The sequence below is a fragment of the Lepisosteus platostomus genome, chromosome 16 (assembly GCF_059453375.1).
Source record: "Lepisosteus platostomus isolate fLepPlt1 chromosome 16, fLepPlt1.hap1, whole genome shotgun sequence".
NCBI lineage: Eukaryota > Metazoa > Chordata > Actinopteri > Semionotiformes > Lepisosteidae > Lepisosteus > Lepisosteus platostomus.
In genome coordinates this window covers 25,850,774-25,865,541 of record NC_142626.1, presented here as the reverse complement: position 1 = coordinate 25,865,541, position 14,768 = coordinate 25,850,774, and the positions used below count along the sequence as shown (strand labels likewise).

At 39.1% G+C, this 14,768-nt stretch overlaps 2 protein-coding genes across 25 annotated transcripts in view; one reads left to right on the top strand and one right to left on the bottom strand.

Moving 5' to 3' along the window:
- The window catches only part of LOC148647098 (ribonuclease inhibitor-like), a 465,740-nt gene that overhangs the window by 31,110 nt on the left and 419,862 nt on the right, over nucleotides 1-14,768 (bottom strand). For all 8 annotated transcript variants that reach the window (XM_088609322.1, XM_088609323.1, XM_088609324.1 and 5 more), the window contains one exon: nucleotides 566-739. In XM_088609322.1, the coding sequence (XP_088465448.1) occupies nucleotides 566-739 (174 nt within the window). The remainder of the gene's footprint in view (nucleotides 1-565; nucleotides 740-14,768) is intronic.
- The window catches only part of LOC148647083 (NACHT, LRR and PYD domains-containing protein 3-like), a 1,669,284-nt gene continuing 1,656,035 nt past the window's right edge, over nucleotides 1,520-14,768 (top strand). For all 17 annotated transcript variants that reach the window (XM_088609309.1, XM_088609304.1, XM_088609298.1 and 14 more), the window contains exon 1: nucleotides 1,520-1,642. The gene's annotated coding sequence lies outside the window, so the exon portion shown is untranslated. The remainder of the gene's footprint in view (nucleotides 1,643-14,768) is intronic.

The window sequence follows — 14,768 nt, the reverse complement described above, 5'->3', positions numbered from 1 at the left end:
GATTCAAAGATGAGAGATAAACAAATTAATAAATATTGCAAACCTAACTCATTTCCATAGCTACTTTCTTTCAGGTGTATATAAAATATTAGAAAGAATGGAGGAATATAAGAGATAAGGTTAGGATCCAAATGGAAAAGGGAGGCTGACACTCCCATAGCAATTGAGGAATCTAAAAGCATTTAAATCTGCATAAATCCACTAATTCATCTTCCTGGAGAGAATCACTGGAAACTGGTTAAAGCTGGAGAGAGATAGTGCTCAAATCTGGAAGAACTCTATGATTGAAATTTCAAGAAGAAAATAACCTACAAAATCAACTACATATACAGTATATATCAAAACAAAATGGGAAAGTTATGTTTTAAGCCTCTCAGTAATCATATGTTTACAAAGAATCCACAGACAAGAACTTGTATAAAATGAAACAAAAAACTGCTTTCTATATGTCATCTTTCTTTTTGTTTTGTATTTTCTAGGTGTTACTTTCTGAGGAATGTGAAAAACAGAATGTTGTGAGTCTTGACATACCTAAATAGTAAGAACTTTCCAGTGTTCAACTTACCTCAGTTTTGTTAATTTAGAGTTGGGATCCCTTAGAGCTGCAGACAGCAGTTTCACTCCTGAGTCCCCCAGGTTATTGTAACTCAGATCCAGCTCTCTTAGACTGGAGTGTTGAGACTGAAGAACAGAGGCCAGGTCTTCACAACATCTCTCTGTTAGTCCACAGCTCTCCATCCTGCAGACAAAAAGACAGGACACAGCTGAACATCTGCACAGTTCATCCACATCTTTCTTTCCAAGTCTTCACTACAGAATCCAGCTCAGCAGTAATATACAACATCATGTCATTACCCATCTCAGAGTGTCCATGGATGAGGATGATGAAGATAACAGCTGCTTCAAATTTTAGGGTCCAGAAGAAAGAAGAAAGATGATAAGTAATTGTCAGGAAAGGAGACAGTGTGAAACAGGGAGACAGATGGAGTTGGAATAGGGAAACAGAATGAGATAGACTTTAACTTTTAACGATAATAGAAATTGCATCACATTTTCTTGTGTCTTGTTAAAGTTATAGCTTTGGTTGTTATTCTTCACATGGTTGAATTAATACAAAATGTAAATTAACAGCACTTGAGTAAGTGAACTGGAGATTTTGGCATTTGTATATGTTGTAAGAGGACGCGGGGAAGGGTCATCTATAACCGGTATTTCCAGAACGAAACACTGAATATGGACCTTAGCAAAATGGCGTCCAAAAAGAATCAGCTGACCGGTAAATGGAAAGGGTCTACCCTGAGAAACAATGAGACACAGCTGAGCCGCATCAGGAACCGAAATATAAGTGCCCCGGAGGCAGTGAACAGGGCGGAAGCCGATAAGGTGAATGCGGTTTGGAGGAAAAGAGAGGAAAGAGGTGCATGTTAAAGATCGGGCTAAAGAATAATGGACTACTGAAAGGAGAAAAGGTTTATGGTTTTTGGATTACGGACACTGGATAAGGATACATCGCGGATTGGCTTTATTACGGACTCGGTTTATAACTCGGATCGGATCAGGATTATGGGAACGGATTACGGACTGTATTTGGAAGACAGTTGGAGTAAGAAACGCCACGAAACTCAGGAAAGAAAAGTGTGGTGTGAGTACTACTTTCATTTACATAAACTTTCCCCCGGAGACACCACAATGTGTTGAGGGAAACAACATCCTCTTTTGAAGAAAATACCATTTAAGCATAAACAAAAACAAGCAAAGATATAACTATAACAACACATAATAAAAATGTGAAGCAATAAACAGCATTCATGTCCAAACCCAATATACTGCAGAAGTCCCACCAAAAAAAAGAAAATGAATGTCAAAATAAACAAATCGCATTCCTCTCCAAAATATACAGCACTGTGTACAGTTTTCACAAATGAAAGCTTCTCTACTCACAGCCTCACATGTAACATTGTCAACTCATCTTCAAACACTAGTATTTCCTAAGACAAGTGCTGTTTCAGTTAGTGAAACAGATTGGATGCGTATGGCCCAATCATAATGTTCATCTAGTGGCAGAAATAGGCTTATGAGAGGGAGCTGTGAAATAACAGGTGTACAGATGTACATGTGTTCTATTTTTTTAAACTGGTCTCATCTGGAAAAATTCAGATTCCTCCCTTGTCCGAGACCATGACAAGACTGAGTGCAATGACCATGAATTAGAAATAGTAGAGCTCAGGACAGATTGGGCAGCTTCTCCTCTCTCCAAACACACAGACAGTACCACTCCAGCAGCAGACTGAGGAGGAAAGGCAGCAGTGGGGACAGGTCAACCCCACAGCTGTTCAGTAGAAAGAGGACCTCGCTGAGTTTAAGGTCTCCTGCTCAATTCAGCAGGACACAAGGCTGGGCAAAGAGCAGCTGATGATGACAACTGAAAGTCCTCTAGGGTTTTTCACAGTGCCCTGACATCCTGCTCTCCTCCAGCCACTACCATGATGTCATCAGTGTACTCTGAGTCCCGGATATTAGGATCAGGGAAGCCCAGGATGGACAGCCCCTTGCAGACCTGACACAGCTGATATAGAAGAGGCTCAAGGGCAAAAGAGATGTGGAGAGAGTATATCAGTGTATTTTCACAAACAATCTTCAGATTACTGGATTTTAAAGGTATTGTAAGACCATGAACCTCACTCATTTTCTTTGACCTGGTCTCTCAATCAAAATTTGGCTGAGGAATCTACCATGGTGCTGCATCCACTTTGTACTAGTCAAGAGAGAGCGAGTCCATATGAACCAGAATTCTGCCTCAGACTTTGTCTGCCACAGGGGAAATCTTTTGACTTGGGATCATCTGTAAATTTCACTTGAATTCAGTAAATATTAATACAGTTGTACTCCATTGTCAATAAAGAACGGCATATTTGTTCTGTTAAAACTACTAGTATAATGTGTGAGTATCGATACCTAATTGCTTCCTGAACGACCTGGGTGTGACCGTTGTTGCTGACTCTTCCTGCTAGACTGTTTGACACCATCCTCTATGTAATTAAAACATTAAAATCTTTTATTGTAATTGTAAAGTATAAATCATACAGGAAATATGATATATCACCCTGCAACTCTCAACTAGCTACCCACTGAAGCTAAGCAGCGTTGAGCATGGTCAGTACCTCGATGGAGACCTCCTGGGAAAGCTATGGTTGCTGCTGGAAGTGGTGTTAGTGGGACCTGCGGGGCTGTCTGTGTGGGTCCTAATGCCCTAGTATAGTGGTAGTGGCGGGGACACTATACTGTAATGGGCGCCCTCTTTCGGATGAGACGTTCAACCAAGGTCCTGACTCTCAGTGGTCATGAAAGATCCCCAGGCATTTCTCAAAAAGAGTAGGGAGTTATTCCAGTGTCCAGGCCAAATTCCCCCCCGATCTTTACCGTGGCCTCCAAATTGTTCCCATGTATGATTGGCTTGCGGTTGGACTGGCGCCCCATCCAGGGTGTACCCTGCCTTGTGCTCATTGCTTACAGGGAAATAAAGCATTTGTTTTTTCATGTTGTTTTTCTTTTTTTCTCTCTTTTGCATCCTGGGGTACTGCACCCATATATATTTGTTCCTTTTGACTGCTCTCCCTGAGGCCGTGACTGATTCTTGGCTCCACTGAGAAATACAGTAGCTGACCACCTGTGCTGGACTGTCACACTGTACCTTAGTCACAGGACATGCTGGCGCAGAGTCAGCTGAGCATCTCCACAACACTGACCTGGACAGCATTATGACTGGAGGAGTAAAAGTCCAATATTCACATGATCTACAGAGATACATTTTATTTCATGACAGTGAATGAATTCCAACTTTTCCAACAGTCACTTAACCCAGGGATCTGAGAAATGCCAGTGTAGTGCCTGTCGATAAGAAGGGAGATAATACAAGTAATTAATGTATAAACTAATAAAGTCTGGCTTGTATTACATGTAACAATTATAAGAACTAGAGGATCAAAAGTCAATGGGGATTTAGAGAAGGTAGGTCTTGCATAACCACTTGTTAGTTATTTGAACAAGCAACAGCAGTAACGAACACACAAAGCATACAGCATGATACTGTGTATTTGCATTTTAAAAGGTTGTTAAAAGTTTTAAATGAAGTTCCACATAAATGATTAACTCTCAAATCACAGGCAGTGAAGCATGAATTAAGAATTATTCAAAAAATAGAACAAAAGAGTACAGATAACATATGAATCAAACAGAGGGGATTTAATCATTGGAGTACCACAGGGATCTGTACTAGAACTAATGTTCTTAATTTATGTTCTTAAACTAGCCATGTTTCTCCATGATACTGTGATGTCGCGGTCCCCCACGAACACCCATGTCCACCACTCCAGACACACCCCTCACAGCCTGCTGGGGAACTTTTCCACATTTTCTTGCAAGCCCTCTCATTTGAGACCATAAATTACTCAGCCCCCTCATCATGGCACCAGAGCATGGGGTACACATCTTCAGAGACCTCTGGCAGTCTCTTAGGTCCCGAGTCTCCAGCTCACTGACTCCACTGTCCTCAGAGATCATAATGTAGGTCCCTCACCAAGCCAAGCCTGATTTCCTCTGAGATCATAATGTAGGTTCTTCACTGAGCTAACTTGATGTCCTCACTTGATGCCACACACACACACACACACACACACACACACTGTCTCCAGAGACTCACTCCCGCACACAGACCTCTCACATTAACAACCCCGAGTCTCTCTTTGTCACATCCCACTCGTGCTGAGACTCAATACACTTTCCGTTATAAAAAACAAATACACAACCTCCCTGTCTCCTCACTCTGATGCCACTCTGTGTATACGCAGCACGGGTCTGCCTTATCAGTGTCACTGCCAGTAGCTCACTGATAATAATAATGGACATTTTCATAATTTTCTTTTAATTTTATTTTTTATTTTGAACGGCTAAGACAACCTTTTCAGGTCAGTAACATCACCCATTTGTACTGATGGAAATACAAATCAAGGCTACTAAGTTTACGGAAAAAGTGAGAGAGGTGTGTGACAGCTGTGGTGTATGAAATGAGGGTGTGTGTTATGATTACTTATTGTTCATACATTTCACGCACCTAATTCCCTTTCCATGAACACAATTAATCTTTTTATATATAGAATTTTTCAATCTTTGTTACTACACTCTACAGTGTGTTTTTATGGGGTCACCCCTTATGTTAAGTAATAGATGCAGAGGACATGACTTAGTGAATAGTGTCCTAATGTTACTCTTTGTTACTTTGATCCACATATTCATCCTTTAGACTCTATTACAACTGGAAATTGTCCTGTCTCATGGAATACGCTTCTCATGGGACACTATTTAGAGTAATCTTAATTTTGCTTTGAGAACTACCAATCACCATCTGAACCATTTTAACTTAAATCATAGGACTCACCTATTGTCTCAGACTTAGTTTCTAATACATATTACTGATTCTCCAAAGTGCACACTTTGTTCCCAGGGATTCACAGGCACACTCTCTCCTGTAGTTTAGGAACGCACAGATGTTTTAGAGTTTTAGGAAAATGCGTGAGCAACATTGTCCACACTGTTGAAGCACAGTGTACCTCACTGCCCTGTGGTATTACTGCTAAATTACCACTCTACTGACTGAGCAGCACTACAGAAAAGGATCTGGCTGGCATTACTGCTGTGAAGACAATGATTGAGACAAATGGAGAACAGATAAGAGAAAGAAAGGAACAAAGTAAAAGAGGAACAAGAGAGTGAGGAGCAGGTTTAAACCTTTGAGACAAGGAAACGAGAGGGGAAGCTTTCCTTACAAGATTAGACATCTTATATTTCTCATCACAGTAATATTATGGAGAAGGTGAGACACAGTGGGATGAAAAAGACTGTAGAAAGATGTGTCTTAATGTGGAGCCCTTAGTGGAACTTTTCTTTCTATTTAATTCCCACTTGGTCCTAATCAAAATCATGACCCCACCCGCAATATTGATCCACACCTCACTCAGATCTAAAAGGGGAACTGCAGTCCCAAGTTCTCAGACAGGGTTTTAACTCTTGGTATCAAAATAAATTGACAGTATTGCAAAATTCTACACATTTCAGTTCAAAATCATGAATTTTGTGAAAGTACTGCATGGTTGCCATGTTGGTGAAGGAAGACAAGAATCTGCTGGTCTCACCACTGCCGAGACCAAGAGTTTGCGAGGCTTGTGATACAAAACTGGCCCTTCCTGCTCACTAGTCACTGTAAGTGAACAAGAAGCCAAAACCTGAAAATTAATATGAGTGTGTTTTAGACGGTTGGCAGATTGTTCTTTATTGCAATACTTAAAAGAATCTAAAAAACATGTTGTCTTATGTGCGCACATTTTGTGAAAATATTTCAAATTAATATAGTAGCAAAATTTGCTTGCTCTAAAGCATGTTTACAATGTAACAGGGACACTTTTGCATCATCGAAAATTCTGTTGCCTCATTCTGAATCACAGGCAATAACGGCAATATGGCACTATGCATACATTGAAGTTTCATCTTTTTTGTGATGTAAGTTGGAGGTTATGTTATGGCACATGATATTGTGTACTTGGTAGCTTTGTTGTGTTTGAAATGTACTTATCATTGCAGATTCATTATAACCCTGAAATGTAAAAATAGCATTGCCGTTCTCCTTTAATATAGGAAAATATTTAATATGTCAATATTTTAAGTACAAATAAAACCACTAATGAGTTAATATGAAACATTTCATTGAGCTAATGCATATTGAAACATTCACATTTTTAACAGTCTATTACAGGTCTCAGAAAGACCTTCAGGTTAATGTTTTAAATTAAAGCCCCGGAACCAGTGGTTGGCAACCTACAGCACGCATGACATTACTGGCACACAAAGGGATTTTTAACAGCATAAGAAAATGGCATGTGTAATAGAAGTCTAATGGGCAACAAAGATATTAAGTTCAAAAACAATAAAGTCTGTGCTTGACTGTAATTTTCTGCAAATATATCCTGAAAATTCTTTGCCACAGAAAATAAATGATTTGCTTGGTTTATTTATTGCATTATTTGTAGTGATGTTAGGAAATAGTTTTCACAGCAAAGCTCACAATCTTCACCTCTGATAACATCAGACTAAAGTGTAAATGCAAACATTTTGCACAAAATGGCAGTTGCAAGAAGAAATCAAAGTCAGAAATCATAACGACCATATTTTTTGTGCTCTAGGATGTGAGAGCATTGTTTGTCAAACATCAAATTTTCAGCAACATTTTCAGACAGAACAGGACAAACACTTAATGGATGAGTTGGACAAAGTTGAGTCTATCAAACAACCCACAGCAAGGTACAGAAAACAAAGCAACACCTTTAAATTACAAAGTCAGACAAAGTGTTGTGAAACATGGAAAATCATTTACAGAAGGGGCAAATATAATAAACCTTTTCGTATATGTTTAAATAGATTGCCTAACAAGGAGATAATCATCTCTAGAATTAAGGGTTCACCTGTGTCTGCTAGATCAATGAAGAGACAAATAAGTGAAATGGCTAAAAATGTTAACAAACAACAGACAGTAAAAGTATTTTGTGTTGCACTTGATGAGTGTGTGGAAATAAACAATGAAACAGCATTATCAATTATTGTGAGATACTGTGACTAAGATGGAATTTGAGAAGAGCTGAAGATACAGCTTAGAAGATTATTAATCATTTTGAGGAAAGAGGGAATGATATGAAGGAAATATTTTCTTTGACGACTGCATGGTAGGAAAACTGAAGAGACTCATTAAGATCATCGTGGATCACATTGGCCACCCCACGGTAGATTTTCATTGTATTACTCATCAGGAAAATGTTTGTGCCAAGATTTTGAATTACAAGCTTAAAAATGTGATGATTACAGAGTACCATAGTTTATTTTCGTATTGCTCGATCTCCCTCTACTCAGTTTCAAACTCTGTTTCATTCCTCTATACCAGCAGCCATATCACCCTGCAGCTCACGGCTTGCAGCCTACTGAAGCTCAGCAGGTGTGAGCCTTGTCAGAAGAGAAGAGGAAACTTCTGGAAAAAAACAAGGCTGCTGCTGGAAGAGGTGTTAGTGGGGCCAATAGAGGCTGCTCAGCCTGATGTCTGTGTGGGTCCTAATGCCCAAGTATAGTGACGGGGACACTATACTGTAAAACAGGCACCATCCTTTGGATGAGATGTACTGTAACACTGAGGTCCTGACTCTCTGTGGTCATTAAAAATCCCAGGGAATTTTAGGGGTGTCCTTTGGCCTTTACCAACCATGGCCTCCTAATCATCTCTCTGATTTGACTATATCACTCTGCTCTCCTCACCACTGAGTGGTGGCATATGGGGAGTGTACTGGTGCACTATGGCTGCTGGCGCATCAAAGAGCTTTGAGTGGAGTGTCCAGAAAAGAGCAACATAAGTGTAAGCAATTATTATTATCATACAGAAGTGTTCGTTGGCTAAGCCGTGGCAAGGATTTGGCAGGTATGCCTTCATGAAATCAAGATCATTTTGTCAAAAAAAGGTAAAAAGTACCTGAGCTGCATGATATAAAATAGGTTACAAAACTAACGTTTCTAGCTGACATTACGACACAAATGAATGATCTGTCTGCAGGGTGCAGATCAAACTGTTATGGTTTTTATTGAAAGTTGGAAAGCATGTCTTGCAAATGTTGCCATTTTTTCTTCAGACACTTTTCCATTCAGCAGTGTGTTATTGGATGTGACCCGCTTGTCTAGCTGCTTAGCCCCCATGTAGATGAACATACTGTATCACCTTGAATACTGATCCAATGGGACAGCCTGGGACAGCCCAACATCATGTTGTCCAGAGTGTCACAATCTACGTCCAGAGTGTCACTCAGGACAGTCTTTTGGGTGGACATCTGGAGGAGGAATAGATATGGAGAAACCCCACCTCCTTGGAACACAAAAAACATTACCTCTGACCAGAGGCTAAAAGAGTCATTAGCTGTAACTACTGCTAACTGCTTTCTTCCAATGACACAGCTATGTAACCAGGCGAGTAGCCTGGGACATCATTTATTATCAACTGGATGCTGCAGGAGCCTAGAAAGATCCACTTGATCAAAGGCTTTGGACAGGTCGGCTAGCAGCACTCTCACCACTGTTGGTTATCAGGCATCTGTAGCTGTTAGTCAGGAGTGTGTGGCTCATACAGGGGCAGATGTAGTGTAGTTAATTTAGGCAAATAAGCAGACTGATGTTTGCATTTGGATATAATTTGGTCATGAGTTTATCCACAATAAATATGTCAAGTCACTCAGCACTGAGATTTGAGCCTGTAGGTATAGGAAACGTACCTGTATTAGATGTGTTCCGGGGACAGTCCTGCATGCTTAATAATCTAAAATATGTAATTTCTGTAAATTTAACTGAGGTTATATTTCAGGAAGTTTATAATGTTAATGCTGTGGTGTAATATAGTTGTAGATGGAAGCAGTTTGGGAAAAAGATGAGGAAAAAAATGAAAAGGCTTAATCAAATCTAAGCCTCCCCAGGTTATAAAGGGCAAGGCTGCTGACAATGAACTAAACAAAAATGAATTAGAACAAACATACTAAAAATAATAAATGAAATAGTAGATGGAATTGAACCATATACAATATAAATGCTCATAATAGTCCAATCAAGACAAAAAAGTACTTTAAAAACTAAAAATGACAAAGGTGATAGTGTTTAAACAAGAAACACACCAGACAGACAATGACTGTTACGTCCCTGTACGTGTTTGTGTGTGTATTTGTTTCTTTCTCTTTCCGTCTCTCTCTCCCCTTCACTTTCTCTGTACAGGTACCCAGTTCGTCATTGGTCCATCTTTCTGCCATTCTTCATTAGCGATGCTGTCACCACCTTATCCCCGGCCAATCAGAACCACGGCTGCAAGTTTAAAAACAGAAGAGGTTTTGACCCCCCCAGCTTTTTGCTCGCTTTTCTTCGTTTTCTTGGTTTTTCACCAATTACAGCTATTTCCTAATAATTACACTTTGCACACACATATGTTTGGTTTCGACTGTCTAGACACACTAGGTTAGGGGCAAGTGCCACCCTTGTATTTAGGTTTGCTAGTTAGTGTAGGTTAGTTAGGGCGTCCCAAGACACTGAAGACCTTTTTGTTTGTGTTTTGTTTGGGTTAGATAGGTTAGACCACACTAAAGATGCAGCCATTCAAAGTGCGCGGTACAGACACGTACCGGAGGTAATTGGCTACGGCGTCGTGCATCGTGACGCGCGATGACGCAAAATACCGCGGTGCGTGATTGGTTGACCAACAGGGGCACTCGTGGTCCGTTGGTCTGTCGTAGAAAGACTTACTGTAAACGTCTTTACTGTGCCCGTTGTAGATATTGAATTTTACCACTGAAGGGAAATCTTAGTACCTGAGCATAAAAAGAATAGGAGCATACTGTAACGCGTGTGAAGGCCATAAACGATATTAATTTTGGAACATAAACATACAGTATATAGCTGGTCTTGGTACTTTAAAGAAAAAAATACACACCAGTATTCCATTTCTCCCTAAACATTGTAAGCTTCGAAGTCTTTAACTAACGTGATACCGGAGTCAACAAGCATACTTTTAGAATTTGATTAAAAGGGAATATAATATGGAATCGCGTATCTCAAGAATTTAATAACGGTATGATTATATCCGTGTACTGTGACAGCGCTGTGTAGGGCTGTTTCGCCTGCCCGTTCATGCGAGCTGTCTTGTAGCCTACTGGTCTAGGTGCGTGACTACCAACTGGCAGGTTGTGTGTTCGAATCCAGCTGGTGCTGGACTTTTCATTTTTATTTATTTATTTTTTAATCGCGTAACATAAACATATTACCGTATGCAAACTGTACTGTATACAGTATGTATATGTATATTTAATGTCTTAACTGTGCCCGTTTAAGTATTGAATATTTATATGGAATTTTACCACTGAAGGGAAATCTTAGTACCTGTGCATAAAAAGAATAGGAGCATACTGTAACGCGTGTGAAGGCCATAAATGATATTAATTTTGGAACATAAACATACAGTATATGGCTGGCCTCGGTACTTTAAAGAAAACATACACACCAATATTCCATTTCTCCCTAAACATTTTAAGCATCGAAGTCTTTAACTAACGTGATACCGGAGTCAACAAGCATACTTTTAGAATTTGATTAAAAGGGAATATAATATGGAATCACGTATCTAAAGAAATTAATAACGATATAATTATATTCATGTTGCAAAAAAACTGCAATGGACATAAAAACTCCCTTGCGTTCCATAATTTCTAACTACGAAAATTATTTAGACTGCGACACTTATCATTCAACCAGAGCTCGAAATATCACAAGGATCCCCAAGAGCACAGCAAAGACTGTATTAAAAGAATCGCGTATCTAAAGAAATTAATAAGATATAATTATATTCATGTAGTGCGACAGGGCTGTGTAGGGCTGTTTCACCTCTCTCTTCATGTGACTCTATTCAAAAGCCATTTAGCAAAGAGGGGATGAGAAGAGTGACAAACTAGTATACTTTAGATCTTTTTTTCTGAACCGGGGAAAATCTGATCATGTTTCTCTATAACAATAATAAAAAACATTGCCACACCTGGACTGTTAAACCAACGCATTAGCACGTCAAAGCCCATTGAGGAGCCGGGCGACATAATTGTTTTGTCCCTTGATTTACTGATCTGCATTAATTATAGAAATCGAGTTCCTGCTCTTTGCAGACGACCTGGTCCTGCTGTCGCCCACAGAACAGAGGCTGCGGCAGAACCTGGCACTGCTGGAGTAGTACTGTCAGACCTGGGCGCTGACAGTCAATCTGGACAAGACCAGAGTTATGGTTTTCCAGAAAAAAAGCCAGACCTCCCTTAGCCTTCCTGAAATTGTCAGATTATGAGTGAATAAAAGCATCTTATTAAAAACACGTTTGCGTTTGTTTGGGAGCTATATTATGTATTTTATATGTAAGATATAATGATGTGTTCCCGCTTACACATCGCACGACTTTAAAAGCTAGAAAAACAGGTTTCGATTCACATTATCTGGCGAGCCTTGTTTTGTCAAAGGACAGCACAAAAAAAACAGACAATACACGGGGGGGGAGGGCAAGCGAGAGAGAGAGTTTTTTACCCTCTGTCAAAAAAACCCAATTCACCCGGGGCAGAGACTCTGGGGGGATCATTGTGTGGTCCAGAACGGAGCTCAGTCAATCCAAACAAGTTCAGTAGTAAAGAGAGAAAAGTCAACAATTGATTTAAGGACGATCTGTCAAAGTGCAATGAAATACAATACTGTTGTTGTTGCTGTTATTGTTGTTTTTATCCTGTAAAGCGTTTTGAGAAGCCACCTTTAAAGGCGATATATAAAAGCGCTGATTCTTATGGAATGTGTTCCGCCGGGGATTAAAAAAAACTGCAACAGACATAAAAACTCCCTTGCTTTTAACAGAGTGTTTCATAATTTCCAACTACGAAATTTATTTAAACTGCGACACTTATCATTCAACCAGAGCTCGAAATATCACAAGGATCCTCTAGAGCACAGCAAAGACTGTATTAAAAGTATACTAGTGACAAAATAGTATACTTTAGATCTTTTTTTTTTTTTTCTGAACCGGGGAAAATCTGATCATGTTTCTCTATAACAATAATAAAAAACATTATTTTACATATCACCTTTATGTGATATCACCTTAAGGACATCACATACAAGGGTTAATTGCACAATGGACCGCGCAAATAAATTTAAAATAGTCTTCATTAGGTGTGAGGGCAGGAGTGGATCGCAGAAGGCATAATCAGCAAATTAGGAAAACAAACAACAGGACAGATGACACGTTTATCCAGAGAGCGAGTGATCAGAAAAAGGAACAGCTGTTACGCCCAGGTTTTACGCTCTCTCTCTGCTGAATGAATAAAAGCATTTTATTAAAAATGCGTTTGCGTTTGTCTGGGTATTTACTTTGTAATCTGTGGTTTACATCTACTGTATTGCTTTGAAATGCCACTTTTAAAGGTGATATGTAAAATAAAGTTTTTTATTATTGTTATAGAGAAACATGATCAGATTTTCCCTGGTTCAGAAAAAAGACGATTAAAATCTGTAATCTTTCCACTTGTATGTCATTGGAAAATACAAGAAGTTTCTGCTTTGTGTAAGGATGGTATCAAAAAGTAATCTAAGTGGTGAGAAAGCTGTGCTCCTCAAAGCGCTTTACAGGATAAAAACAATAACAACAATAGTGTTAAGCTGGGCAAACGATTTTTTATAGAAATACAAAATGAGATATAATGATGTGTTCCGGCTAAGACATTAAGGAGTACAACCCCCCTCTCTGCTGGAGTGCTGGCTGTGACGAATTAAACCGGTTTCACAGGTATTTTCAAAGTAGAAGGGGGCGAGATTTCCAGCGAAAGACACCTCCCCCCTCCAAAGCCAAGGAAGTACAGTACTTACTAGTTAAGAAAGCTAGGCTCCTCAATGAAATCGCTTTAACATGCTAATGCGTTGGTGTAACAGTCCGGGCGTGGCAAGCTTCTAATGTCAACTCGACTCGATTGGAAGACAATGAACATATTCTAGCCCTAAATGAATTAATAGCAAACATGGTTTACATAAAAGACATTTTTCCAAGAAAGTTTATAATAATACGATCTATAGTTGAAATCTGAGCCTAAATAAAAAGAAAAAGCATTTTCAGAGAGCAATCACGCTGTGTTTATGTAGAAAAGGTGATTAGGTTTATGAGCAATCTAATTTCTTATTCGTTTAAAAGGCTATATAAGATAAAGTTTATTATTAATTTGCTGGATAGAGCGGTGAACATTATTATGGATAAGAAAAAGATAACGATCCTGATCAGTTTAGAAATATGTTTACGCTGTAAGGATTTACTTCTTAAACTTTTAAAATACACGTTTCGAATAGAAAGAAATCATCTTCCTGGTACAGTATGTATAGCAAACCAGCACGTCTTTTTTCTCCAATCAGAGGGGTTAGATGCTCGGTTAAAAGCAAAGGAGATTGTCTGCTATAGTGGACATAAAAACAAGAGTTTGCTGGCATTATATCCTAGAAGACACAGACCGGCGCCAGACCGGGAGAATGCCCGCAGCGTAAAAGAAAATGCCTGATGAACTAGGGATTGGACAGTTTCCAAGTGCTTTTACAATCGATGGAAATGTTCAAATAAATGTGCAAAAGAAATAAACAAAATAATCATTTATTTCTATATCATATTGGCTAGCTAATGTCCTCTCTTTGCTAGTTAGTGGCTGTGTTTCTGCGTTGGGTAGCAACGGGTGACTGTTCTCAGGCGGAAGATGTAAACAGCTTAATTTTCGTGTTAAATAATTTTTTTAAATTAAAATTCATTTTATACAGCAATCGCATATTTGGGTACCGTTTCATAAAACTTTCATGCTTAAAATGTTTAGGGAGAAATGAAAGACTGGTGTGTATTTTTTCTTTAAACTACCAAGACCAGCCATACACAGTACAGTTTACGTACATACAGTAATGTTTATGTTCCTAAATTAATATCGTTTATGACCTTCAGATGCGTTATGCTCCTCTTCTTCTTATGCTCAGCTACTAAAATTTCCCTTTAGTGGTAAAATTCCATATAGATATTCAAAACTAAGCAGATTAAAATGTGCACAGTAAAGACATTTAATGATGAAATCTTTTCACTACCAACCAATGCACCACGAGTGCCCCTGTCG